The 27,847-nt window shown below is 38.5% G+C and overlaps 1 protein-coding gene across 1 annotated transcript in view; it reads right to left on the bottom strand.

The window, feature by feature from the left end:
* Positions 1 to 4,104: 4,104 nt before the first annotated feature.
* LOC114649573 (extracellular calcium-sensing receptor-like) overlaps positions 4,105 to 27,847 on the bottom strand; it is a 34,777-nt gene continuing 11,034 nt past the window's right edge. The window contains exons 4-8 of the mRNA XM_051924777.1: positions 26,483 to 27,118; positions 20,644 to 20,871; positions 20,090 to 20,213; positions 11,772 to 12,244; positions 4,105 to 4,598 (exon numbers count right to left, since the gene is read on the bottom strand). Of these exons, the coding sequence (XP_051780737.1) occupies positions 4,161 to 4,598; positions 11,772 to 12,244; positions 20,090 to 20,213; positions 20,644 to 20,871; positions 26,483 to 27,118 (1,899 nt within the window). The 3' untranslated portion in view covers positions 4,105 to 4,160. The remainder of the gene's footprint in view (positions 4,599 to 11,771; positions 12,245 to 20,089; positions 20,214 to 20,643; positions 20,872 to 26,482; positions 27,119 to 27,847) is intronic.

Below are 27,847 nucleotides of genomic sequence, written 5' to 3'. Positions count from 1 at the left end.
TCAGAGAAAAGCCTAACAGACAACATAATTAATGGTCTAGCACACACACACACAGGTTACATGAACATCTTGACATAGAGGTAAACTGAGAGAAGGGTAATAAAGTCAAGTAGAGCTAAAAGCCTTCCTGAACAGATGAGTTTTTGAGTTGTTTTGTAAAAGAAATCAGAGGACCTTAGTGGGCGGACAGGCACATAGTGATGGAGAAGGTCACTGATGTAGTTTGGCGCAAAGTCATTTAAGGCTTTGTAGGTTATTAGTAGAAGTTTATATTCAATCCTGTAAGACACAGGAAGCCAGTGAAGGTGAAGCAGGATGGGTGTTATGTGCTCGCTGCTGCTGGTCCATGTAAGGACTCTTCCAGCCGAGTTTTGAATAAGCTGGAGCTGCGATGTAAGATTATAAGGGGCACCTGCCAGTAGGGAATTACAATAATCGATGCGGGATGTGATAAAAACATTGACAAGTTTCTCAGCGTTAGAAAAGGAGAGGAAGGAGCAAACATGGGATATGTTACGGAGGTGAAAGTAAGCATGTTTCTTAATGTGATTTATGTGGGTGGAATAAGAAAGGGTGGAATCAAAAATGACACCAAGATTCTTTGCAGTAGAGGCAGGTCTGATGAGATCACCGCCAAGATTGACTGGGAAGGAGCTCATTTTATTAAGTTGCACTTTAGTTCCAATTTGCAGGAGTTCAGTTTTGTTGCAATTTAATTTTGAAGTTCTGCTCCATCCAGGTTTTAATTTCACTGAGGCAAGTTTTGAGCTGAGAAAGCTCTGATGAAGTTCCACTTTTAACATTGTAATAGAGCTGAGTATCGTCTGCATAAAAATGATAACCCAGTCCAAAGCTATGAATAATATGGCCAAGGGGAAACATATAAATACAGAAAAGCAGAGGACCGAAGACAGAGCCCTGTGGAACTCCTTGTATAACTGCCGCTGTGCTGGACCTGCTGTTGCCAAGACTAACAAGCTCTTGCCTATCAGTCAGATAGGACTTAAACCACTGGGGGGTAGTGCCAGAGATACCCAGCATGTTTTCCATTCTGGACAGTAGAATGTCATGTCTGACCTGAGTGTCAAATGCTGCACTGAGGTCTAACAGAATTAATATACTGGATTGTCCAGAGTCTGCTGCCATAAGCAAATCATTGGTTACCCGTAGCAGAGCAGTTTCACAGCTGTGCTGTGCTCTGAAACAAGACTGAAAGGGTTCCATCAAATTATTACAAGTTAAGTAGTTGGTGAGTTGGGAAGCTACAACATGCTCAAGAACTTTTGACAGAAAAGGTAAGTGGGAAATAGGCCTGAAATTGTTAAGATTGTCAGCATCAAGACCAGACTTTTTTAACATTGGGGTTACAGAAGCAATTTTAAAAGTGAGTAGCACAAACCCAGTGTCAAGGGATGAGTTTATTATTGTTGTAATAGTCGAGATTATGGCATGAAGGCAGGATTTAAGTAGTGTGGTGGGGATGGGGTCAAGTACACAAGTAGTCGGCCTCATCTTACAAAGCAGGTCATTAACAAAAGCAGATGTGACTGATGAGAACTTATGAGAAGGAGCTGGATGGAGTGGGAAGACAGGGAGACATATAAACAGATGATATATTATGTTAGTTGAATTATTTAGATCTTTAATTTTATTACAGAAAAAGTGGAGGAATTCCTCACAGACTTCAGTAGAAGAGGTAGTTGGGCCAGATACGGGTTAGAGTAGTTTATTAACTACAGGGAACAAAACCCTTGGGTTATCGTGCCCACTTTCTATTATTCTGCCATAATGGGTGTTCTTGGCAGCAGTTAGTGCTTCTCTGTAAGCTCTTTGGTGGTCAGAGAAAGCCTGGATGTGCATGGTGAAGCCAGACTTATGTGACATTCTCTCAAGGCGTCGGCCAGCTACTTTCATAGATCGCAATTCTGAATTACACCAAGGAGCTGAACGCTTAAAGGAAACCTCCTTATTTTTTAAAGGAGCTGTTTTATCTAATGCTGAATGAAGACTATCTAGTGTTGATGGAATAGGTGAAGACAGTAAAAGATCAGAAATGGATCCAGAAAGGATAGAGGGACAGATATTTTTAAGGTTTCTGTAAGAAATTTGCTGTTTACAGGTAAGAGGAGGGAGAGGTAATGAGACAGTGAAAAGTACTGCTTTATGGTCCCAAATCAGTGCTGTGAGTGTTGACAACAAATAGTCCAGAAGTGCAGATCAGATCCAATATATGACCACCAGAGTGGGTGGGAAAATCAACATGTTGTGTCAAGTCAAAACAGTCCATTAAGGATAGGAATTCATTTCTCAGTTTAGATGTGAGGATGTCAATATGGATGCTGAAATTACCAAGAAGAATGACTCTGGGAAAAGGAACTTAAGTGGGTTAATAGTTCAGTCAGATCACATAAGAAGGATGCATTGTATTTTGGAGGACGATAAAGAACAATGAGTAAGACAGGACCTGATTCCGTTGTTAGTTTAAGAGAAAGTCAATTGGGATTCTTTTGATGTTTAACTCCACTCTGACAATTACTGCAAGTTCTCCACCTTGTCTTGAGCTATGAGGCTCTGTGAGGAAAGTGTAACCAGGTGGTGTCTCCTCCGTGAGAGACGCAAATTCATTTGGTTTTTGCCAAATATCTGTTAAGCACAGCATATCAAGTTTGGTGTCAATCATGAATTCTGACAGCACCAATGCTTTGCCATTAAGAGATCTCGAATTAAACAATGCAATATTAGTTGATGAGATTTCTTTTTTGCACAGAGCCATGACAAGAGTTTATTTTCACATACTGTAAATTTGGCACACTGACACTTCTATTTCTAAGGCCATAAGTAGAACAGCATATTCCTGAGCAAATGCTGCCAGTGATCTTATCATTCGTAGCCCGGCTGTGGCAGTGATCTGACCCGCGATGTACATTTTTCGGGCGCCGCAAAATACAGTTGTCTTTTAGGATATTCCAGTCAGACCATTTGCTCTGGACAAACTATTTAATATGAAGGAGCTTGTCATGAGAGTATTTTAGCATGATACTGAGCAACACTTATCTGATAGCAGTAGAGACAAAGCACAGCACAGCGGAGCCGGTGAGATGGGTGGGGTGCGGTGGCACAGATGATTGGTGATAGCAATGCAGCAGAAAGCATAGCAGGAGGAGGTAGCAGGGTTTGGACATACAAGTAACGCTGGGTATTACAGGCATGATCACCCCAGAGTCACAAGCCAGGTGGGTGTGAACATCAGATCAGTTCTTAGTCATAAAGCACAATAAAATGAATTGAGAGCAGACCAGCATAGCAACTATAATCAAGGAGACAGATCATCCCAGGCTCCTAGATCGCCAAGGTACAAAGAAACGTTTGTAGGTCTCATACCATGATCCACAGATTCAGTTGTTCCCAGTCAAGATAAAGTCCATAAAAATTAATCCAAATCCATACAATTTGAGTCGGCTGCATCCACAAACTATACGTACAATAAAGAAAATAAAACAAGTGGAAAAAAAGTGCAGGATTAAGGCGAATTTTATGAAAAGTGTTGCTAACAGGTAGGAGTGGCAGCAGCATACATGCGCCAGCGTCCCCTCCTCTGTCTGACCACAGTAACCACTGTGCCATCCTATAAGTGGGTTATTATTAACTGAATTTCCTGTACAGGGCCGTGTGGTTCTTTGGTGGCTGCCAATAAATAATGAGATGCAAATGACTAAAGAACCAGCAGCTGATCATCTGACTTGTTCCCATTTTATACCTGTATGTCTTCAACATGAATCATCTGCTTGAATAATATATTTGGGAAGAAAAGGAGGAGAAATAATGAAGGTATAAGAGTTATTAATTTATTCTAGGAGAGAAAACTTTTGGATGATATCCTCAGAAAATAACTATATCTAATATAAGAATGACCTGATATAGTAGATGAAAATCCATAGTATTAATAAGAAGTTCTGTGGTCTGAAGGGATTGGATTTAGATTGAACCTGAGGACCACTACTTTATCTAAAAAAAAATACAAGTTTAATTTAATTAAGATTGCTGGCAGTTTATTAGAATTAATTTATTCATAAATTGCTAGCAGGAGTACAATCTCTGAAACTGGCATGTCTACCACATGGAGAAAACTTCATAAATTCTAATTTTCCCTTTCTCTATAGTTATTCAGTAATGGTCTTCTTTCCCATCAGATACTCACGAGTATTCCACTCTGGTCTCAGAAGAATTATGTAGCATTTTGGGTAAAAAATGCAAACTTCAAGGCCGGCACTTGACGACAAGATGGCAAATATCTCCACAGCAACCATGTACTTCCCTTTTGTGCTGATATACGCAGGGATGAAGGACAGCCACACACTGACAAATACCACCATGCTGAACGTGATGAACTTTGCTTCATTGAAGCTGTCTGGAAGTTTCCGTGCTAAAAATGCCACAATAAAACTGATGAAAGCAAGCATGCCCATATATCCCAGCATGCACCAGAAGGCCAGGGAGGATCCTTCATTACACTCCAAAATTACTGTACTAGTATGTGCTTTGGTGTTGTTCTCTGGAAAAGGTGGAGATGCTGCTAGCCATGTCACACAGATCATGATCTGGAAATTGGAAACAGAGTGATATATTTTATATTATACCTAAGAAAAGTGCAACCCCATTTTTCAAATATATATATATATATATATATATATATATATATATATATATATATGGTTGAAATAGTTTACTGTCAAATAATGCAAAGAGTACGCGACACGTGTTTCGCCCTAATTCTGGGCTCATCAGGCGTATACCCTCACTGCACCCCCTCTCGGGGAATTGAACCTCGGACGTCAGCGCTAGAGGCGAAGCCCCTAATGCTGCGCCACGGCGTGTGGTTTGTTTATTTGACAGCATGTAGATCGGGGTAATTACATTCACGGCATTTGTAGTCTGTGTCACAATCTGATTGTATGGGTGGTTACCTACCAGGTAAGAAGTGTGTACGCCTGATGAGCCCAGAATTAGTGTGAAACACGCGTCGCGTACTCTTTGCATTATTTGACAGTAAACTGTTTCAACCATTCTATGATCTGCTTCTCGCAACTGAAATGAGGGCACCGTGGCGGATGTTAGCCGACTTGCTGACCAACCACAAGCGTTACCTAGTAGGTAACCACCCATACAATCAGATTGTGACACAGACTACGAATGCAATGAATGTAATTACCCCGATCTACATACTGTCAAATGAATGAACAACATGCCGTAGCGCAATGTTAGAGGCTTTGCCTCTGGCGCTGACGTCCGAGTTTCAATTCCCCGAGCAGTGAGTGTGCACGCCTGATGAGCCCAGAATTAGGGCGAAACACATGTCGCGTACTCTTTGCATTATTTGACAGTAAACTATTTCAACCATATATATATATATATATATATATATATATATATATATATATATATATATATATATATATATATATATACCCTTACCTACTGGTTATTTTCTACTACACAGGATGAAATGAAAAATGTGGATTCCATGACATGACATAAGAAACAAACTTTATAAATGCTAAAAACGATGTAGTGGACCTACATATAGGATAGCATAAAATGTCTCACATACTGTATACAGTATTCATTTTCTAGATTCATGTCTTTTCTATAAGGTGACAGGGGCTATATATACAAAAGCCAGCTAAACTGTAAATAAGGATCACTACAGTGAGAAAATATGATTTTATAATCATTACAGACTTAAACAAGTAAAATAATGGAAGCATGGCATGACATTCAAGTGTGTTCAGAGACTTGTTTAAAGTTGGAGCATTTTTACACTTTCAGTCACTTCATCAGGGACTTTGTTGTCACAGAGTTCTTTATTTATTCTAAATTGCCCCAAGTGTAAGTTTGGTGTGTGTGTGTTCCCTGTGATGAACTGGCATCCTGTCCAGGCTTTGTTCCTGACTTACACCCCATGCTAGCTGGGATAGGCTCCAGCCACTCCTGGTTTGGATTAAGCGGGTTAGAAAATGACATGACATAACAAAACATTCAATTAAAAACAAAATTTGACACCACCTGATAGTTTGAAAAAACACGTATGATATTACGATAGCAGCAATAATACTTTAAACATGACATATATATAATCATACAATCTTGAACATGCAGACACAATACATCTTTATATATAATACACTACTGTGGCTGTTCGTTAGTCTGTCCAGGATTTTAGATCACCTATAGCTCTCAAATCATTTGACCTATTGACCTGAAATTTAGTACACATATACTACATGACGTCTACTATCCGCTTTTGGGGTGATGATTGACCTCCAAAGTTATTCCTCTTTTTACTTTTATTTTATTTTATTTTATTGCATAATCAACTTTCGGCAGCGGCTAGCAGGGCCGTTCTCATCCTTACTACCTTCGCCATCACTTCCCCTACCTCTTCATATCTTAAATCATTCTTGAGGCAGATTGAAGACTTTAGTGCCAGCTTAAGTGAAAAATTAAAGAAAACGTACTAAGTAACTGCAACACAAACACTGATTTAATCAGCTTTAACACAAAAAGATGCCAACGAAAGAAGAAGTAGGCCACTACGGTGTAGAAAAGAAGAGCTGCTCAGGAAGCAGCAAGCACATCAACCTCTGAGCAAATGAATGCTAAACATACAGAGAAAGAGTATGAAAACTATAAGTCTAGTGTATTCACTGCACATTATTGTGCTGTCTACCGTTACTGGTACAGTATAATAAACAGTATAACAAAATGCATAAAAAGAGAAGAGCAATAACTACAAAGTGCACACTCATGTTGAAAGGTGATTGGATATACCAGAATAAACCAAACAAAAATGGAAGTTATCCACATTATGTAATTTATTAAGTACAGCCTCCTGAAGGGATCTTAAGTACAATATGCTTTAAAGCACAAGTCTGTGGCACCTTTTGAAGAGGACTGGGACATAACTAAACATCTGAAAATGCACACTATGTTGATCTTATGTCGCATCCAAGCTAAGTCTCTGAGCAGGCACTTTCATGAAACTCATTGAAACTGAGTAATTTGGCATCCTTCATTTCACTGGTTACAACCCCAAATTTAAGCATGACTACCCTAAAGATCATGTACCCCTAGTGACTAAAATATTCAACTGTGTTCAAGTATAGTATTTTACATTACACCCTTGTGAAATTGAATTAATGCTTATTCCTGCCATTCAAGAGGCACTTCTCATTGCATTATTACACAAAATTATTGCATTATTCCACAGGAAAAAAGCAATATTGTGGAATAATTATTGAGTTATTTGGAAAAGCATTGGGTTATTACACAAAGTATAGTGTCTGGTATAGTTGGTATCATTGTGCAAATGTGTGCTCTGGACATCCTGTGATCGTTAATGAGGAATAGATTAAGGATGTTTATAGCGTCTAATCAAGTGCCCCTTTACTAGGTAGGTTAAATGTACACCTTCAGCATACGTAGCATTATTTTTTTTTTTTTTAGAATTTATTTTTATTTGAAGAAAATAATAATGCACAAAATAAAGTCAAAATGACTTCATCATAAAGCAAGGAAAACAAAACTAAAAAGAAAAAAAATAATAAAAAAGGAAAGCAATCAAACAGAATTCAACTCCCAACCCGAGCACATGCAGGATTAATTGGTGGTTTTCAGTTCTTGTCAATTGATTGCATGCTATGCCCATCCTTAATCAATCCCTCACTAGCTGTCACACTGTGTCTGGAGCATGTATGTGCAGGATGAGAATGCTGACACCAGACAAAGTCTTTTGTGTGCTAATGCTATAATTTTGTGAAACAATGTAATAATTATTTTAAGATAACTCAATTCTTTTTTTTTTTTAGTGACTTAAATAAACTTCCACACTTGGTGCCTAAAGTGTTGTTTTCAAGTTCAGTCTTTGTGGGTTTGGTTTTTAGAACAATCAATTTCACAATCAATGTGTCATTCTTCCTTGTAATTGATCTCATGTAATCATCTGGAATACAAATATGTCATGCCATTTTCTAACCCACTTAACACAGATCAGGGCTGTGGGGTGCTGGAGCCTATTCCAACTAGCATAGGGCACATAGCAGGAACAAACCCTGGACAGAGTGCTAGTCCATTGTAGGGAGACTACACACAACCACCAACCCACACCAGGGCCAATTTAGCATTGCCAATTTACCTGCATGTCTTTGGACTGTGGGAGGAAGCTGGAGACCCCAGAAGAAACCCATGCAGACATGGGGAGAACATGCAAACTCCACATAGGGATTACCTGGGACCCAAACCCTGGTGTCCTTTTTGAAAGGCAGCAACACTTCACCACTATGCTGCCCTGGCCTACACATTTTTCATAAATATTTAAATACATCCCATAGCATTATAAGCTATTTTTTTTAGTATTTTACTGCTTTTCAGTAGAGTTTATTCCCTTAATTGTATTCAGTGAGTTCTGAGAAATGACACAGGTGCCAACAACATTGAATTCTAAAGGACAGTAATTACTTCACTGTCATTTATCTCTTTTCTGCTAATTATGAAACGTTTTAGCCATTTAAAAAACTCTTGTCATTTTAGAAATCCAGCCATGCCAATGTAAACAGGGTCATCCAATTTTTTTTTATTTCTTTCCTTGTCTAGTCTGAATGCATTTTTGTTAACACTATTTTAAGTACACTTACAAAATTTTGAAAATAAACTGCCTGCCTTTTGATGGTATGTACAAAACACCAGTCTATCGCAAGTCACGAAACCCCCAATAATACCTGTCATAATTTTGAACAGTAACATCTCAAATCCTTTGTGGATTTCGGTTCCGCATTTAATACAGTCATAGCAGAGCTTCTCCATGGCAAACTTCTCAGTATGAATGTGGACTATGCCACATGTCTCTGAATCTTGGACTTTCTATATAATAGATGTCAGACAGTGAAGATGGGTGAATATCAGTCAGAGTCCCTGACCCTGAGCTCAGAGTCCACTCAGGGTTGTGTTCTGTTTCCTCTTCTTTTGTTTCTGTACACCAGTGACTGCACCTCTGGTGATTCACCCAAAGTTTGCTGATGAAACCACCCTGATTGGCCTTATCGTAGACACGGATGAGGTGCCACATCAGAGGGAGGCAGATTGGCTGGCCATTTGGTCCTCAACCATCTTAACTTATATTCCTTGAAAGCAGTAGAAATGACTATAGATTTTAGGAGACAGCCCTCACCTCCTACTCCCCTAGTTATAAATGATGTCACTGTCAACAGGGTAGAATCATTTAAATTTCTTGACACAACTATCTCTCACAATCTGAAATGGGATGAAAACATAACTACTCTTAACAGCAGTGGATGTTTTTTTCTGTCATCTCAAAAAAGTTTAACCTTTCCCAGTCAGTGGCAGTACAGTTTTACATAGTTGTCATTGAAAGCATTCTCGCTTTCTCATTACCAGTCTAGTATGACAGCGCATCTGCTCAACCCAAACATAAACTGCAGTGTGTTATTCGGACAGAGGAAAAGATTGTATGACTAAAACATGACTCCATTGAGGTCCTGTATACATCACAAGTCAGGAAACAAGCTGGAAATAAAAGCCAAGACTACACTCATCCGGGCAACCATCTTCATCAGTCATTACCATTAAGGAAATATTAGCATTCACTAAATGAAAGAACTACTAGACATAGAAACAGCTACCTGCCTACTGCAGTCATTATGGTTAAACTCTCTGTCTTTCCTGATTTCTCCTGTCCTCCATTCAATATGAATTATGTTATAGGACTTATCTCTCTATTATATAAAAAAATCTTGGGTTGAGATAAGACCTTCTCGGAGACACTTTAACGTCCCGCGAGACAAGGCAGTGAGACAAAAGGATAGCTGCTGTAATGTTCGAATCGCTGCACGACATGCAGATCATGCAGCACGGCAGCAGCAGCAGCAAGCCAACAGACGATCGAGCACAGAGGAGGTAAAAAAAATGTATTTGTTTCCCATTGTATCACCGTTTAAGAGGGGGTTTCGGAGGAGTGCCCGCATCTCCTTAGCGTGCGTTCAGCCCCCCTCTGCAAAACATGAGCGGCAGAGATGCAAAGTGGCTGGCGCGTTGTGCACCTGGGGGGTATGGGGTCGGGGGTGGGCAAGTGAAGCGAGCAGGGGGCGGAGGCCTCTAGTCTAATATACTACTGGACAGGAGTGCAATTATATATTGTGTATATAATATTGTATATATATTGTGTATATTGTTTTATATATTTGTGTTTGCTGTATATATGTCGGGTTGGTGTCATGTATTGTACACTGTTTTGTTTAATTCTATGTGCCTTGTTATATGAATCGATGATACACCAAGAGAAATTCTTAGAAACTATGTTGCCTTTCCATAAAGTTCAAGTACAACTTCTAATTAACAGCACACAAGTGGGTTTGATTTTTGCAATGATTATGATATTCCTTGTACGCTGTATCAGTGGGGCGCCAAACTATGTGCCTTATTAGCTGTTAGAAACATTGGAAACTTCAGTATAGGTTGAGTTGGCGGCTCATCAGTATTGGACAAATCTGAGATCTTAACCGATCCATCAACATTTGAAAGCAGAGTGGTTGTAGGATTTCCAGCTCCCACTGCAAAAGTTGGAAGAGCTAGTGGTGGTGTTTTCACTTGCCATTGGGGCATCACCAACATTTTCAAGTGTTGATATCATTCTTTGGAACATTTTGCTAATAAAACTTTAAAGGGTTGTATGTCATGACATTGCTCACCATAACTTGCCTTGTTCACATTTCTCTCCAACAGGACATAATATAACTAGGGTAAGTTCAAAAAGCTACTGGTTGATGGCTTCCTTTTTTAATGCTTGTGACTGGCAAAACTGAAAGCCAATCTTGTTTTCTAAACCTAGTTACTCAGATGTGCGCAGTAAAATCATCATCTGCAGAGTAAAAGACAAATTTATAGTTAAATAACAAAAGAAAAATCTTTATATATAATCTTCATTTGGATCTTGATCTTTGTTTGTCCGCGAATTCCACGCATGCGTAGACCACCTTCCAGTTTAGTACGTTGTTGTTACTCACGGATGTCAACAATGTGCCGGAATAACGAAAGGGGTGGTGGACAGTGTTACGCTGGTTAGCTCCTGAGGCCTGGTTAGAGAATGAGATTGCCGAAGATAAAAGGTACGTGCCTACGTAATATATGAATGAAAGAAAGACAGTGGGTAAAATGAATGACAACATTACAGCACGTTCTGGAAATTATTATTGTTACAATGTAGCCAGCGAGTGCTGCACGTCTCACAGTTGTACCCTGGCTTGCTCACATGTCAGTGAAGTGATCCCTATTTATGCTTTAAAGAGCCTGGATACCTATGTGTCCCCCTTTTATAACCATTGCTCCGTGTATATTGCCTTACTCTTTGGATTGCCTCAAAGCAACCTGCGAGATTGGAGAAAGATTGAGAAGAGATCGTGAGAGGAAACGACAGCGTCATGAAAACGAGACGGACTGTGAACGGAGAGAAGCAGAAATGCTCCTCCACCACCACATAATTACTATTCGGACAGTGATTCCGAGTAGGCCGTTCCTATCGAATCAATGTCCAAGGGTTTTGTTTTGTAATTTTGTTTCCCTTATAAAAAATCATAATGCTGTGCGACGAAGGGCCCAGTTCACGACTGGCAGCTGCGTTTAAACAGGGAGCCCAAAAATCTCTGAATGAGTAGTGCCAACCAATTTACAATTAAAAAATATATATATTTGAGGATACCTACCTGAAACAGTGTTCCCCCACAAGCAATGGAATTTGGTAAACAAGACCCAACCCACTTCTGTAATCCACTGCCTGGTTTGGAAGCCCTGAAAGCAATCACCACCATGATAGTTTTGGCCAAGACACAAGATACACTGAGTGCGAATACCGTACCAAAGGCAGTCTGGCGAAGCATGCAGGAGGTTGGTGAAGGTCGGCCAATGAAAATCAGAGAGCACAAGGGACACATGGCCAGAGCGCAGAGAAGCACATAACTCAGCTGCCGGTTGTTAGCCTTCACTATGGGTGTACGATGGTGCCAGAGAAAAATGGCAAGAGTAGAGATTGGCATCAATGATGTCACCACAGAGAGGGACACCAGAACTGCGCCCAATGGTTCCTGGAAGGACAGGAATTCAATCAGTTTGGGGGTGCAGGAGTCTCGCTTTTCATTAGACCAGAAGCCCTCGGGGCAGTACAGGCACTCTGCAGAGTCTGTAATGAAAAGAGAAAGGAAAATAATTTCATTATCTATCTATCTATCTATCTATCTATCTATCTATCTATCTATCTGTCTGTCTGTCTGTCTGTCTGTCTGTCTGTCTGTCTGTCTGTCTGTCTGTCTGTCTGTCTGTCTGTCTGTCTGTCTGAGCGAGCTTTCTCCGACTAAAAAGAAGTGCTTCCCTGTTTCCATGTAATCTTGGGGAAACAACTATGATGTTTCAAATGCAATCATTAGAAAATATAATATTTCTTCTGATCTTCAACAGTTGCAGAATAGTTGAGATGGTTGGTAGTATGTTTGATTACAAGTAATCAACACCTTGGTTTGGGTCCTGCCTGAATACTTTTTTTAAATCTTCATCATATCTCTGTTTTAGTTTGTCAGCCTTATGAGGATAGTGACTCATTTGCAGGGGTTAATTCGAAGTTGCGTCGAAGCAAAGTCTGAGAATTGCCATGGGTAATCATACAGTTTCCATATGATGAAAACAGAGTACTGATGTCACTTCTGGGGCCACAAATGATTCACCTCTTCCAGTCAGTTCAATGCACAAAGGCCTGAACTGAATTAGGCTTTAGTTCTAGACCTTGCAACTAAGAGATGCACATTATCACTCTCAGAGCACTGTTACCAAATATTTCTTCTATTTCTTGCCTAACCATTACAGCAATTAAATGAAGTATCAAGCCTGGAACCCCAAACATTTCAAAATCTATCCTGGGTCATTTTATTTATGCATAAATAAATCTAGAAGAATTTTCAACACTATCTAAGTGATTTCAAAATAACAAATTGTTTATTACTCTAAATTAATTCTTACCATAGAAAGAGCATTTCCCCGATATTTTTTAAATGTATAATATTCACACTCTTCAGTCTTCAACTCTATTTCTTTGGTATTTATTTTAAATCATTTTATTTTCTGGAGAAATAGCAACATCTTTTGATTTCTTTTCAGCTTTCAAATGTCACTTAATGTATTCTGTAATTTAAATCATTAAATTACAAATGTCCTTTAATAAATCAGAATTGTTACTGTCTCTATCTATTCTGCTTTTTTTCTTCATTAATCCAAGTCAGACTTGCTTCTGCATAATTATCTAGCTGGAAATTTAAAATTAAAACTCCAGTTCATAAGTAATGTTATTAATTTTGTATAAATTTCTCTGCTGCCATACTTAATGTACTATAATGATAACTGTTACACATTACACAAGAAACATAAAAAGGAAGCCTTATTTGATTTCACTATGAAATAAACATACATAACATTTCCAAACTTGATTAATACAACTCAGGGTTATGATGGCTGCAGCCTATCCTAGAGATCTAGGCTCAAGGTAGTAGACAACTTGAGACCCAGTCCTAGGGTCCTGGCAATCGTAGAGCTACAGAGGTTAAATCCCACAGTCTTCCTTTGAGCTTGTGGGAGAAAATCTTTGCAGACACAGAAAGAATGTGCATATTCTGCATGGACAATGACTGGGTGTGGGATTTGAACCCAGGATGGTAGATCTATGAAACAGCACTAGCTACTGTGCCATAATGCTATCCATATGTTAAAATAAGTGAATTGATATTAACATAGAATTAGCTTGTGAATTTTTTTAGCCTGAATATTTCACTGGTTTATATTTTTTAATCTACTTATTGCAAAATTAAGTTTGCAGTTGAGTGGGAGGAGCCTATCCAGTGAATGTGATCCAATCCTAGAAAGTGACGATCCATAGTAGAGCACACAAAGTTTCACTCATGTAGGACTACTTTAGAGTCACCAGTCAATCAAAGACACACACTTTTAAGAAATAGGACGAAACTCTCAAGAACACAAGGAAGAAAATACAAACTCCATACAGAAAGCATCTGGCCTGGGAGTTTAACGCAGGACTCTGGAGCTGTGAGACAGCATACTGCACTACATTGGGACCTGCAGTTAGGAAAGTTTAGTCTGGATATTTTTTAATTATGTACTTCTCTTGGAATTATTTTTGTTTTTAATTATATGATTTTTTTTAGTCATCAGGCCACTAATGCATGTGCACCAGTTTTGGACTTAAGAATGAGGTTATTACTCTTAACATTCATTTAATCAAAAAATGTAATAATCTACACCTTCCCTCCTTAAAAAAAAAAAAAAAAAAAAATATATATATATATATATATATATATATATATATATATATATATATATATATATAGTAGCAGTAAACACTTTGATCCACCTCTTGAACCCTCAGGTACCGCTCCAGACACCAGGTGAAAATACAAGACTTTATTTTCTTGCAATATAGTGCACCAAGCACCCTCCACTCCACACTACTCATATAATAAACCACTACAATAATACAATACTCTCCTCCTCACCCAGACACTTCGCCACCCTACCTCCCAGCTCAGCTCAGTGTATTGGGCTTCCCCGGAGTCCTTTATACCCCCTGACCTGGAAGTGGTTCCTGTTCAAACCCCACAAATCCTTATTGCTTCCGGGCCAGGGTAAACAGTCCTTTTCTTCAACCCGGGAGCACGTTGTTTCTTCCTGTCATATGACCATGACGTACTCCCGGGTTATAGGGCACAAAAGAGCCCACTAGCCCCCCTACAGCGACTCCCGGTGGCCCCCAAGGTATCCAGCAGGGCTGTGTATAAAAACTACAGAGTCCATGAGGCCCTGCTGGAACTCAGGGCACGTTCCCGCTGTCCGGAGAGCTCCTCCTGGCGGCCTGGGGGTGGCGGCCGGAATCTGTAGCCGGCTGTCCATCACAATATATATATATATATATATATATATATATATATATATATATATATATATATATATATATATATATATATATATATATATATAATAATAATAATAATAACAATTTACACAAGAACACACTATTCCGGAAATAGCAGTGCTGGAAGAATTTCTGAGAAGAGTGGTTAGGCTGAACCCATGGCTACAGGATGAGATATGAGGAAACACTAAAAGAGCTGAACCTTTTCAGTTTGAGCAAAAGAAGATTAGGAAAAGATATGACTGAAGTGTTTAAAATTATGAAGAGAATTAGGCTAGTGAAACGAGACTGTTACTTTAAAATTAGTTCATCAAGAACTTGGGGACACAGTTGGAAATTTGTTATGGGCAAATTTCGTACAAACATTAGAAAGTTTTCCTTCACAAAGAGTGCCATAGAAACTTGAAATAAGTGATCAAGTAGTGTTGTGGACAATAGAACTTTATGGACTTTCAAAGCTACACTTGATGTTATTTTGGTATGATTAAGCAGATAGGACAGGCAAGCTTTGTTAGTCAGAATGGCCTGTTCTTATCTAAATTGTTCTAAAGTTCTAATGTTCAGTCCAATAAACTCACTAATTCTATCCACCTAATTTCTTCCAAATGACATGGAATTGAGTTTCAGAGGTCCCTGAAGTGTTAATTTTTGCTGCACTACTTGGTGATTTATGTATCTATGGTGCTTCTTCTGAAGAAAAATGTGCCAACATTGGGTGAAATTTGCCCTTTGCAAGTTTCCAACTGTTGTCCCCATGTTCTTGTTGAGATCCAGTGTACTAATTCCTTTCTTAATTTAAAACACTTCAATCATGTTATAATGTGCTGTTTTCTTTACTTTTTTTCTTCCCTTTCCTATGAGGTCCGAGTGCATATTGTATATGAAATATGAGGTTTTGGACTCCAAGGAATATGATTTTCAAATTTTTTACTTTATGCAATATTTATAAAGTTGAGTTTTGATAACATCTTATTTCCAGAACATATTATTTGTAATAAGAGTGTTTATATGGATTGCGATAACTGTTGCCACAGTGATCTTTCCCAAAATCACTCAAGAGTATGCAACATGCGACATCAAATGGAGCACCGGCATAAGGACCAGCACATTCTATTCTGGAGTACTGTATCTGATATAATAATACCCACGCCTGTGTTGGTATGTGTTGCTTATTTGATTTATATTCTCCTGGATACAAAATAATATTATTCTGGTTTAAAGACTTTGGTTTTTGCTTAGTGTTTACAATGTGAGAATTGATCTCCTGTCTTTTTTGGTTTCAACTGTTGTCTGTTTTCTCAACTCTGTCTCATCTCCTGATCCATCCATCCATCCATCCATTGTCCAACCCGCTGAATCCGAACACAGGGTCACGGGGGTCTGCCGGAGCCAATCCCAGCCAACACAGGGCACAAGGCAGGAACCAATCCCGGGCAGAGTGCCAACCCACCGCAGGACACACACAAACACACCCACACACCAAGCACACACTAGGGCCAATTTAGAATCACCAATCCACCTAACCTGCATGTCTTTGGACTGTGGGAGGAAACCGGAGTGCCCGGAGGAAACCCACGCAGACACAGGGAGAACATGCAAACTCCACGCAGGGAGGACCCGGGAAGCAAACCCAGGTCCCCAGATCTCCCAACTGCGAGGCAGCAGCGCTACCCACTGCGCCACCGTGCCGCCCATCTCCTGATCCTTTTTATTAAAATCTTTTACTGTCTCATTTTTAGTCAGTACAATCAACTCTTAATCTTTGTTTGCTAAAACTAAAACAAATGATCTTTCCTGGGAGGTTATACCTAATTGCTTGCCTCTGGACTTTCTCCAGCACTGTTTGTTTTTTTGTAATGTGGAGACCAAAACTGTACACAGAACACTCAAGGTGAGGCCTCACTAGTGAGTTGAATAGCTTAATCATAACCTCCTGTAACGTTACTGTATACATTGTGATATACAGTACATCTAACATCCTATTACCCTAGTACCCTAGTTTCAAATGTCTGGGTAGTTCCAGACCACTGCACATCAGTTCTCCATCAGCAATTACTTGCTATTTTCTTGATCAACATTTCAATTTAATAATTTTAAACACAAAATAAATGATATTAGAAATAATATAGTACATCCCCCCAAAGTTAATCTAATTGAATCCCAGAATACCTTTTAAGTGAGTTAAATTCTTTTAATGGAATAAATCTACCTGAGCTACATAAAATAATTTCTCAGTTGAAGCCCTCCACCTACATCCTTGATCAGTATCAACAGGCTTTTTTAAAAATGTCTCTGATGTCCTAATTAATAGTATACTTGACATTGTGAACTAAGTAGATACGAGGTTCTTCCCTGACTGTCTAAAGGCTGAAGTTGTTAAACCCCTACTCAAGAAAAGTAATCTTGACTCCTCTGTCTTTGACAATTTTAAGCCAATTTCTAACCTGTCTTTCTTAAGTAAAATTCTAGAAAAGGCAGTTATTAAGCAGATCAATGATTACTTGAATAAACATTATATTCTTGATAAGTTTCAGGCAGGTTTTAAAACAAATCATAGTATAGAAACTGCACTGGTTACATTACAAAATGATTTGTGAATTATTGTGGACAGAGGCCATATATCTGTTCTTGTTCTCTTAGACAAGAGTGCAGCATCTGACCCAATAGACCACAGCATTCTTATAAGTTGCCTCAGTCAATGGGTGGGCCTATTTGGTGGTATCTTAAATTGGTTTCAGTTTTACTTAACAGGTAGAACATTCTTTGTTAGTTGTGATTATACAGTACTTCAGAGATACATGATATTGTATACAGTGTACCTCAAGCATCTATATTGGGTCAGCTGCTTTTTTCTATCTATATGCTTCCATTAGGTCAGATCATTACAAACCACAAGGTGAACTACCACAGCTATGTAGACAACACACATACTTTATTTATTGCTAGCACCTGATGACCCTGATGCTCTTGGCTCTCTGATCCAATGTCTTAGCAGTATTTCCAATTGGATGAGTTTTTTTGTATCAGTATGCTGCTGCTGGAGTATGTGAATTTCCCCTTGGGATTAATAAAGTATCTATCTATCTATCTATCTATCTATCTATCTATCTATCTATCTATCTATCTATCTATCTATCTATCTATCTATCTATCTATCTATCTATCTATCTATCTATCTATCTATCTATCTATCTATCTATCTATCTATCTATCTATCTATCTATCTATCTATCTAAATAAGGATGAAAACAGAAATCTTAGTGATTTGGCAAACATGGATATAAGCAAGGATATTGGAAATAAACTTGATTCCTTAGGTTTGAAAATTAAGTCTGAAGTAAAGAATTTAGGGTAATCATCGACTTTGACATAAATTTTAAATTGCATAGTAACCAGATTCCTAGGACTGCTTTCTTTCACTTAAAGAACATTGCAAAAGTTAGACCTCTAATAAATTTACAAGACGCTAAAAAATTAGTTCATGCTTTTGTTTTCAGTTGACTAGATTACTGTAATGCTCTCCTAACAGGATTACCTAAGAAAGATATCAATCGGTTGCAATTAGTGCAGAATTCAGCAGCCACAATCTCATTCAGAATTGTCTTTAAAATATTACTAATGGTTTATAAAGCCTTAAATAATCTTGTTCCATGCTGTATTTTGGAATGCCTGTCACCCTACACCCCAAGTAGTGACCTTAGATCCTTGAATGGTGGTCTACTTATTATTCCTAGAATCAAGCTTAGCAGAGGTGGTGAGGTGGCCTTCTGCTGTTATGCAACTAAAATCTGGAATACTTTACCTATTGAAATTCACCAAGCTAACTCTGTGGAACATTTTAACTGCTAGAAACTCATTATTTTAGTATGGCTTTTTCCCAATAGAATATATGGGCTTAGAATTATCATATTCTTCAGGGACCTGCAATCTGTACTAATATCCATTATTCTCTGTTGTTTTCTCCAGGTCTTCTGTGGTGGTGATTTGTGCCACCACCACCTGATCTAAGCACCATGCAGCCCCCTGAGATGATGGAATGAAGGCAGGTGTCTCAGCTGTCCACGTGAATCATGAAATCTATGAGGTTTGATTTAGGAATGATTATGTTAGGTTGAATGCCCAGTGGGAGCTGAGTGGACTATTGACCCTGGAATTCCTACAGATTTTTTTTCTCCAGTCTGTTTGTTTTTTCTGTGCCCCTGGGCCATCTGACCTTACCTTGTTGTGTTGCTGTTCATTCTTTAATATTATTGCTTATTTTTAATTGTTTTCTCCTCCTATAACTTTCTTTTTTCATTTTGTAAAGCACTTTGAGCTACATTGTAGTATGAAAATGTGCTATATAAATAAATATTGTTGTTGTTTAATCATTTTAAGTACTAATTTCATTTCTGGGCGTGATCACCATCTGTGTGGAATTGGCATGTTTTTCCTGTGTCTGTGTGAGCTTTCCACAAAAAAATCTTTAATTTAACATCCTTGTTACGACTGAAAACAATCCAGTATCCAACCTAGCCTGGCCATAAAAGACACTTCCCTATAGTCTGAGTGGCTACTCTAAAGGCTGGCTTCAGGTTATACCTTTGGAAGTGGCATGTTGTGTTCAAAATGTTTAAATACACATAAGATCCTAACAAGGTTTTGATGGTTTAACTCAAACCATGCACCCCTCACAAAGGGATATTTTGAGAGATATCCAGTGCTGCTGGGAAAGCCCCCACTACCACCTCACAGCTTACAAATTTTATTATGTCTAAGTTCTGTTCTACATTGTAACATGTAATCATATATGTTTCCAACTAAGAATTTTCCCAACTTCCAGATATATTTTTCTGAGTTTCTTCTTCTACTCCTTCTATAGAATCTTTGTCATAAGTGGATATAATGGTAAAGAAAGAAATGGATCCTTTTACTTAAGAACACTCTTGATATTTAAAACTTTCTGTTATTGTTCTTAGAAAATGAATGCATGGATGGATAATTGGATCTTTGACAACAACTGTCTTCAGCCCAACCACACATCACACCAGCCAAATACAAAAAAAAAAGTCTCACCAGACTCATTAGTAAATGCCCCTTCAGAACAAGGAATGCAATCGAAGCAACAGACAGGTTGTCCACGGCGAGTGGCTTTGCGGGTGCCAGCTGGACAGCTTTCTGTACACACTGAACGAGGAATCTAGGAAAGAATGAGAAGAATGTTAGGGATAAAATTCTTTAAATCTGGTCGTCCTGAAATTTTCCCTGTCAGTCTTGTGGAAGTCGTTCGATTTAATTGCAGATGCTAAGTGGCCTGAAGAACGTTTCTGTCACGGAAAGTAGGTTTCATCAATGGAAGCTTTTATGCAGATTTTATAGACATTAATAAAATACCTCATAGTGTTCTTTGCTGTCTTAAGGTGCTGGATGTCACTCACATGAAACAAAGGCCCTGCCACTATATGAGAACAAATATGGCTCTCACAGCCAGTTAGACAGCTTATGGTCTCCTCTCGTTTTTAAACATTCTTTTGTTTTGTTAGGTGTTGTTTCACTATGCCGCAACTCCTAAAAGGAATTCAAAGTACCAAAAACCTGGCTGTATAAACAGTAAAGAACATGGCCCACACCTGCTTTTGTCCTCCATTCCAGATGATGGCATTTTCATTTATCAGGAGGTCTTGACCAGGTGCAGCACTAAAGTTAAAGCTGCCAACTTTGACATAGCGAATCTCTCCTGTGTGGGTCTCTTGCCAGTTAAGGATGTCATAAAGAGCTGGAGGGTTACCATTGTCATCAAAGAACACTGACTCAGCAGCATTGTTGATAAAGTGTACCTTCTTCATGTAATTAAGAAGCTAATGGAAGGAAATAAGAAGTGAAAGTTATGCATCTGGTGGATAACATAAACAAACAGAGGATGATTTTTTTCAAAGTTAAAGCAATCACTCTGGAACAGGGCTTAATGTAAAGAACATTAAATGAACAGAGATCAATTACAAGGGACTGAACTGAGTATTGAATGAAACAGCTGTCTTAATAAAATGAATTGTGGTCATGGTGGCACAGGATGCAGAGGTTAGTGCTGCAGTACAGATCCATCATACTTATTTTGAATCTTGAACTCCGTTGTTATGTGAAGTTTGTATGTTCTTATCATGTTTGCAGGAGATTTACTCCCACAACCCAAAGATATTCATCTTAAATGTTAAATACATGATAGGTAATTCAAATTTGGCACATGAGAGTGTGCATTAATGGGCCCTACAATGTAATGGAGATGTATCATGAGTTGTTTGTTACAGTATCTGCCTTATGCCCAATGTTTCCAGTAAACGCTAAAAGCTACGTGACATTTCAAAACGTTTCTAGTGATTTTTAGTTGTAGACTTCATGTACATAATATTAATATCAGGAGCGGTTATGGTGGAATCCGTGACTGCCATTTGCGTTATACAGCATATCCAGTAACTCAGGAAAACTAGTCTGTGACTTGCACTGAAAAACAGAAGAGGTTTATCTATCTGATGTTTCATGTTTTCCTTATCATGATAAAATAAAAAAAGAAAAAAATGCCAAGATTACAGAGGAACACGCCATACCATAAACGCATCGCATTGGAATGACTTCATTAGGCTGCACATTATTGGTTGTCAGAAAAAGGGATGAGCTTTCAATAATTTGGAAACATGAAACTTGGTTAGAAAGTCATCATGCAGTTATCAAATATGATATCCTCAGTGATCTAGACATGTAACTTGACACACTTAAGTGACAAGATCAGCAAAACTATTCTGTTAAGATTTGACATTCCTCTGACTAGAGGTTTTAGACATCAGATTCAGACTAAAAGCCTGAATTGCATTAAACAACTTTAATAATACTATGTTGTTATTATAAAAAGGAACACACTATGAGAATATGATAAAAGAACTGTGCTATCTATCTAAGACTGGTTGAAATCTAAGTAGCCATTGAAGACCTCTGTATAGTCAGCGTTAATATTTGAAGTGCACCATCTTGTGGAATGTACTTTGTAATGCATGTAGTAATAAAATGGCATTGCATTTTTTTTCCCAATGATGACACATCACAAACATTTTCAGTAGATAGATAATAAAACACATTGCAGTTTTCATTCCAACAAATGGCATATCAAAAAAATTAGTACTGCCTTTATGGAGTCCTGCCACGTGCAAAAGTTCACTGATGACACTGCTATCGTGGGCTGCATCAGGAGTGGGCTGGAGGAGGAGTATAGGAACCTCATCAAGGACTTTGTTAAATGGTGCGACTTAAACCACCTACAACTGAACACCAGCAAAACCAAGGAGCTGGTGATGGATTTTAGGAGGCCCAGACCCCTCATGGACCCCGTGATCATCAAAGGTGACTGTGTTCAGATGGTGCAGACCTATAAATACCTGGGAGTGCAGCTGGATGATAAATTAGACTGGACTGCCAATACTGATGCTCTGTGCAAGAAAGGACAGAGCCGACTATACTTCCTTAGAAGGCTGGCGTCCTTCAACATCTGCAATGTTCTATCAGACAGTTGTGGCGAGCACCCTCTTCTACGCGGTGGTGTGCTGGGGAGGCAGCATTAAGAAGAAAGACGCCTCACGCCTGGACAAACTGGTGAGGAAGGCAGGCTCTATTGTTGGCATGGAGCTGGACAGTTTAACATCTGTGGCAGAGCGACGGGCGCTCAGCAGGCTCCTATCATTTATGGAGAATCCACTGCATCCACTAAACAGTGTCATCTCCAGACAGAAGTGCAGCTTCAGCGACAGACTGCTGTCACTGTCCTGCTCCACTGACAGATTGAGGAGATCGCTCCTCCCCCAAACTATGCGACTATTCAATTCCACCCGGGGGGGGTAAACATTAACATTTAACATTATACAAAGTTATTGTCTGTTTTTTACCTGCATTATTATCAATCTTTAATTTAATATTATTTATTGTATCAGTATGCTGCTGCTGGAGAATGTGAATTTCCCATTAGGATTAATAAAGTATCTATCTATCTATCTATCTATCTATCTATCTATCTATCTATCTATCTATCTATCTATCTATCTATCTATCTATCTATCTATCTATCTATCTATCTATCTATCTATCTATCTATCTATCTGAATCCTATAACAAATGGCATATAACAGAGACATAGCAAACCAGATGGACACACACACACACTGACACTTGTTCTTTTATTAAGGTGGATATGAACCTGAGTGTAATCCCAAAACATTCAGGTCACAGCAACATTTACCTTTACATGTATTAATTTAGCAGATGCTTTTATACAAAGCAATTTACAAATTAGATCAACATAATCAAGCCAACATTAGTTAGGTTCTGTTTTGAAGCAACTGCTATAAGACTAGGTTACAAAATTGACCAGTTACAACACAAGCCCACCATTTTAATATTTGCCCTGTGTAATCTCCTCCATTATCTTTTAGTGAAAGATAAAAACTAGCCACTCATTCATATTCTAGCCTGTTTATGCTGCTCATGGTCACTCACAAGGAGTTGGTGACTATCCCAAAGCTTCTCAGGAGCCAACTCTAGACATGACATGATGGAGATATTTAATCTCAAACAAATTAAAAGTTAATTCAATTGACTTTTTCCCTCTAATTAATGACCAGTGATAGACTGGATTCCTATCAAAGATTGCCTCTGAAGAACCTGAAATGAATAATACTGGATTGCTCATCTCCATCATAACATTTCATAATGTAAAACTTGCTACTCTCACGTATGTCACCTTGTTATTTTCCTAATTTATGATTAAGGTCAACAGGCTGAGCTGTTGGTGAGAACACTCTCTTGTGGTTCATCTCTACATCTGCCTTTTCTGTATTCTCCACAGAAGGGTTACTTAGCTCAGATCATGGAGGCTGTTCATACATGCCCTGTATTTAAACTGTAAATTCAGAGTTATTCTATGGTGTCAAACATGGTCAGCCTTGAATATCAATGCACTAACATATGAATCCAGGGAAACTTGTTTTCTCCTGTTGATTAATACTTCAATCATTCCTAAAATCATATAACCCAATTCTAGGTCAAAGTACCTGTTTTGACCATCCCTCTTAAATGTGGCATAGAATGCATTCACTAATACAAGAACAATTTAGAGACTCCAGTCAACCTACCCTACAGACTTCACAAAGACAGTGAAAAGAGTAGGATTTGGATCCAATATTCTTGTACTGAAAGGCAGGAGTGCTAGCCATAGTCACTATACCAATCAGTGGTCTGTCAACCTTTGTCTGTTGCTTTGTTGAAGGTTCAACAGACTGTAGGGATGAAGAGCTCTTAGGCTGCCACCTCACAATTTAAGTACACCAAGCTGCAATCCAGGCCTGGCCAATCTGTGTTCTGCCATAGCAGTGAGGAAGAGGAGGGAACAAAATTACTAGCTAATGCCAGACAGAAGAGCTAATAATTCATCTGGGTTGCAGCACAGGCCAGCTCACCTGCTTTTTTAAATCTGTGCTTCCCTGATACAGAAAGAAGCAGCCAAGAAGGGATTAGGAAATAGTTTGCTAGTCAAATAGTCAGAAAAAAAGAATTGTCAACAGGAAATCAAAAACATCATTTGCCAAAATGCTAACCAGAATCCAAAGTCAAAACTCAAATAGCTAAATTTATAGGAACAAAATTTAACAAGGAAACATACACAACTCTCTAGGAAATTTTCAATCATGATAAAGAATTCATCACACTGATTTATAAAGCATCATGTCTGTCTTGATCACATAGTTTTCAAAAATCTCTGCACACTACGGAAATTCCTAAAGTCTGGAGACTAGCCACAATTATCTTGTTACTGTATATAAAAAGACTGATCGGGCAGACCCAAGTAACTATTGACCAGTAAACGTAATGTGCATCACAGGTAAATTAATGGAAGCAATTATTAAGGAGAATATTTAGCAACACATTGCAAGAACAGGAATTTTACTTAATCAATAAGCTGGTCAAATGTGAAGGTACCAAATGAAGTAAAAGGGCAGATAATGTAATATCAGCTAAATTGAGACTTTGACAATATGTAGGCTTAGGTAGATTTGTGGCAGATGAAATTCAATGTAAGTAAATGTGAAGTATTACACATGGGAATTGGAAATGTTAGATTTGAATGTACAATTGGAGGTCTGAAACTTGAAAGTATCCTTTATGAGAATGAATGAGGAGTGATAGTGGTCTCATAAACCAAATTGAAATGCTTGTCGGTAGGTGCTCTCTAGCCATATCCCCCTTTCAATGCTTTGCATCCGAATGCTTTACTGAGGAAAAGGTTACAGATGAAATGGAAATACTGTATATGTGGCATGAGTTTCACATTTGGAAACACCACTATTTATGTAATACAGTATATTGCTGTAATCAGAATATAAGATTAATGTCACTCTGCTCTGTACAAAAAATATTTCATAAATTCACTCACATGTACAAGCCAAAGTTAGCACACAGGGGCTCTCAGCATTTAGAACTGCTAGGCAAGCATTTGAAGAGAGAAAGGGACAACTATGAAAATGGGCATTGTACTATTTCTGTATGTTAGAGATTAAACGGAATCCTCTCCTTGCCTTGTTTAGAATGGCATGATTTACCTAAGTAACGGCCTGCAAGGTGGAGAAAACAGTATAAAGGACTTGGACAGCAGCCAAACACCTCGAAGCCAACGGACAGATGGGAATTATCGTCATCCGTCCTGAAACTTCTTCCATTGCAGTGACAAAAATGGAAGACTGTATACATCGAGATCCCACCTTGATAAAAGTCTTGCTATGGCTTCCTCATTTGTAATGCGCGTACATCGTCATTAAAGGAAGCTAAGTTATTTTCTCTCATGTGATTTCTTACCACCATATCACTATGGGAGGGATATCGCCTTTTAATATTATATCTATATAGTTTCAGGTTACTTAAGACGCCACAATTGCAAAAGAACTTATTCCAACTAGGGAGCTAGCGACTCCTAGAGGAAATAATTGCACTGCACTTTCTTAAAAGAAGGTTCATAGGTCAGAGTTTATATCATAAAATAAATAAAAAGTTATCATTTTTTCCTTCAGTTAAACTTCTAAAGATGTAATTTGATAACACCTCTAACATATTCTCTAACTGTAAATCATCTGAATTGCTTACAGCAGAGAATTAGAAATCCAGAATACAATTCTACTCTACTGCACTGTGCATTTATTAGACACTATATAAAATAAAGTTACAGTGTTTATTAACAAGCTAAAAAACATTCAAGAAGTCTATAACTTAATTTTATTACCAACACTGGCATTTTGAATGACTAAACATTACCAATATAATATAATTGTGCTGTACTAAGATGTTCATTACAGAAAGGTGATACACTCCATAAAATAAAGTTAGTCTCAGCCTAAACCAATAGGTGCTAAATGTTAATAATTAGAAAATCAATTGACGTACCTGCCAGGGTTCAAAATTCTGTATGTTTGCACATTCATTGTTTAGAAAAGGTCCTTTCACATGCTTGGAAGAATGAAGATCATGCAGGGCATTAGCTACTGCATAAACAGCATTGTAAACATTATAGGTGATTCGTAGGTTGGAAACATCTGAATATGCAGTATCAAGACTGGCCAGACTCTCCTGCTGAGTGCAGGTAAGCCGAGGACCAAAAAAGCTGGACATGTAATCAGGTAGGTCAGGCCATTTGCACTTGAAAACCTCCTCCCAGAAGAGTTTAACAAGGACATCACCAGAGCTGGCCTTCTGTTGCTGTGTGGTGCTGTTCTCATTCCAAGATATGACATCACTGCTTTTGTTCAGGTTGGCAGACTTTCCTAATGGCCATTGGGGTGAGACACTTAGCAAATGTTCTTTGAGACCAGGAATCTCCCCCCGACGAATGGCAAAGCCTATGGTGCCTCCCAGTGTCCTAAGTTGATCTTTCTGTGCCAAACTAGGTGAAGTGGACCAGGCCTCACTTGCGATCCACACCTTACCAGTCACATTCTGCCGGGCCATCTCAGCCATGACAGGAATCAAGTAAGACTCAAAAGAAAAGACAATAATGACATTCGCTGTAGAGGATTTGACTACCTGAAAAACATAAAAAGCGTAATAATTTGTTACTTCAAGGTCCAATTTAAGATTTATACATTAAAAAACAACATTTAATAATCTCCATCAACATCAAGGCCTCCAGCCCAACCTATACTACGACAACATGATGAATCAGGTCCTGTCTCACTCATTGTTCTTTATCGTCCCCCAAAATACAATGCATCCTTCTTATCCCATCTGATTGAACTTTTGACCCACCTAAGCTCTTACTCTCAGAGAATTATCCTTCTTGGTGATTTCAACATCCATATTGACATCCCCACATCTAAGCTGAAAAATGAATTCCTATCCTTACTGGACTGTTTTGACTTAACACAACATGTTGATTTTCCCACCCACTCTGGTGGTCATATACTGGACCTGATCTGCACTTCTGGACTATCTGTTGCCAACATTTACATCATCACATTACTCTCTGACAACATCACATTACTCTCTGACCATAAATCAGTATTTTTTACTGTCTCACTGCCTATCCCTCCTCTTACCTGTAAACGACAAATTTCTTACAGAAACCTTAAAAATATCTGTCCCTCTATCCTTTCTGGATCCATTTCTGATCTTTTACTGTCTTCACCTATTCCATCAACACTAGATAGTCTTATTGACCATTATAACTCAGCCCTTCATTCAGCATTAGATAAAACAGCTCCTTTAAAACATAAGGAGGTTTCCTTTAAACATTCAGCTCCTTGGTATAACTCA

This window comes from Erpetoichthys calabaricus, chromosome 3 (genome assembly GCF_900747795.2).
Source record: "Erpetoichthys calabaricus chromosome 3, fErpCal1.3, whole genome shotgun sequence".
NCBI classification, from domain to species: domain Eukaryota; kingdom Metazoa; phylum Chordata; class Cladistia; order Polypteriformes; family Polypteridae; genus Erpetoichthys; species Erpetoichthys calabaricus.
Note: the sequence above shows the minus strand (reverse complement) of the source record. Positions and strands in the feature narration are given on the sequence as shown.